This window comes from Arachis duranensis, chromosome 10 (genome assembly GCF_000817695.3).
Source record: "Arachis duranensis cultivar V14167 chromosome 10, aradu.V14167.gnm2.J7QH, whole genome shotgun sequence".
Classification (NCBI taxonomy): Eukaryota; Viridiplantae; Streptophyta; class Magnoliopsida; order Fabales; family Fabaceae; genus Arachis; species Arachis duranensis.
The window spans coordinates 63,077,857-63,079,889 of NC_029781.3; the positions used below are offsets into that span (position 1 = coordinate 63,077,857).

The following is a 2,033-nucleotide window of genomic DNA, read 5'->3' on the forward strand; positions in this document are numbered from 1 at the left end:
TTTCCAACGTCAGTTTCCCATCCCCTTTTTTATTTTCCAATTTCCAGCATACAACTGGTCTCTCCCTCTCTCCCTTCTCGCTTTGGCTTTCCAAAATTGTAGGTAACAACTTTTTCTATTTTTTTTCTTTATCTCTTTAATCTTCTTATCTTTTACAGTTTTACCTCTTTGACTCTTATTTTTTTTGTTTTTTTGCAGATTAAAAAAAAGATAATAGTTTAACAAGTGATTTTTCACTCTTCTTTCTCAAAAAAGGTTCTATTTTTATTCTTTTTTATATATTTAGTTATTTACTTAATTAGTTAATTTATTATTATTTGTTAATTAAGTTTATATTATTTTACGTTATTATATGTTAATTTGTATATTTAATTTTTTTTATTAGTTAACTATTTAATTACAATTTATTTATAATTATACTAGGATGTTAGTATTATTGTTCTGAATTTTAATATTTTATTTTAAATTGAAATATAATTTTTATATATATAAAGATTTAGACTGTAATTTACACTTTTTGCTAAATATATTTTTAATTATAGGAACTTATTTGGCCATTTGAATTATGAGTAAGTTCAAAACCATTGATACATTTTTTAAAAGAAAAGATCAAGAGAATGAAAATGCTTCTACTATTACTACTCCAATACTTGAGGGGTCATCAAATTTCATTACTTCAAGTTCTTCATTGAATAGCTCAAAGCGTCCACGACTTCTTCCAAATCAACTGGATGTTTTTCGTTTGGAAAGAGATCCTGGAATGCGACCAATGATTTGGAAGTTTTCTCCAAATAAAAGAGATGAAATCCGTCGGGCTTATATTAAAGTTGGGCCAAATCAACCAATTCTTGATAATTATCCATTTTCTGGTGATAAAAGTCATCGTCGCTTTCAAGCTTCATGGTTTAAATTGTTCCCATCTTGGTTAGAATATTCTATAGAAGATGATGCTATATATTGTTTTCCGTACTTTATTTTTGCTAAGGAACCTTCAATCAATACGGGTTCAAATACTTTTATTGAGAATGGTTTCAGGAATTGGAAGAAAGTAAATAGTGGAAAAGAATGTGCTCTTTTGAATCACATTGGCAAAGGTCCTAACTCATTCCATCATAAAGTGCTGAAATCATGTGATGATTTGATGAAACAATCACAACATATTGACAGACTTCTTCATAAGCAAACATTAGAAGAGATTGAAAAGAATCGAATTCGAGTAGGAGCATCTATAGATTTCATTAGATGGTTGACATTTCAAGGTTGTGCATACAGAGGACATGATGAAAGCCAAAGTTCAAGCAACAGAGGTAACTTTTTGGAAATGTTGAAATTTTTTGGATTTTACAATGAAAGAGTGAAAAAGAATGTTTTGAAAAATGCTCCAAAAAATGCTAAGTATACTTCAAATGATGTCCAAAAAGAAATTCTACATATTCTTGCTACTAAGGTGAGAAATTCAATTAGAGAAGAGATTGGAGATGCCAAATTTTGTATTATTGTTGATGAAACTAGAGATGAATCTAAAAAGGAGCAAATGGCTATTGTTTTGAGATTTGTTACTCTAGATGGTTTTGTTAAAGAGAGATTCTTTGATATTGTGCATGTCACTGATACTTGTGCAACAACTTTAAAGAAAGAATTGATTTTTGTCCTTTCTCATTATACTTGTGCATTGTTTTGCTCATAGGTTACAATTAGCATTGGTAGCAGCTTCAATAGAGGTACTTCAAATTCATGATTTTTTTACTCAATTAAACTCTATTGTCACTATTGTTAGTGATTCTTCAAAAAGATATGATCAATTACAAGAAGTTCAAGCAATTGAAAATGCAAACTTGGTTGCTCAAAATGAATTAGAAACAGGCAAAGGTGCGAATCAAATAAGCACTTTACAAAGAGTTGGGGATACTCGATGGAGCTCTCACTTTAATTTTATTTGCAGTTTGATAAAAATGTTTACTGATACCAATATTGTTCTCAATAATATCATTGAAGACGGGACAACTTATGCACAAAGAGGTGAGGTTTATGTT

At 29.3% G+C, this 2,033-nt stretch overlaps 1 protein-coding gene across 1 annotated transcript; it reads left to right on the forward strand.

Moving 5' to 3' along the window:
* The first annotated feature begins 565 nt into the window (after window positions 1–565).
* Window positions 566–1,687, forward strand: LOC107469783 (uncharacterized). The gene has a single exon (XM_016089160.1). It carries the CDS (start codon window positions 566–568, stop codon window positions 1,685–1,687), a length of 1,122 nt encoding a protein of 373 aa, XP_015944646.1.
* The last annotated feature ends 346 nt before the right edge of the window (window positions 1,688–2,033 follow it).

Coding starts and splice junctions, on each gene's coding strand:
- LOC107469783 (XM_016089160.1), top strand. CDS start 566: ATGAGTAAGTTCAAAACCATTGATACATTTTTTAAAAGAAAAGATCAA.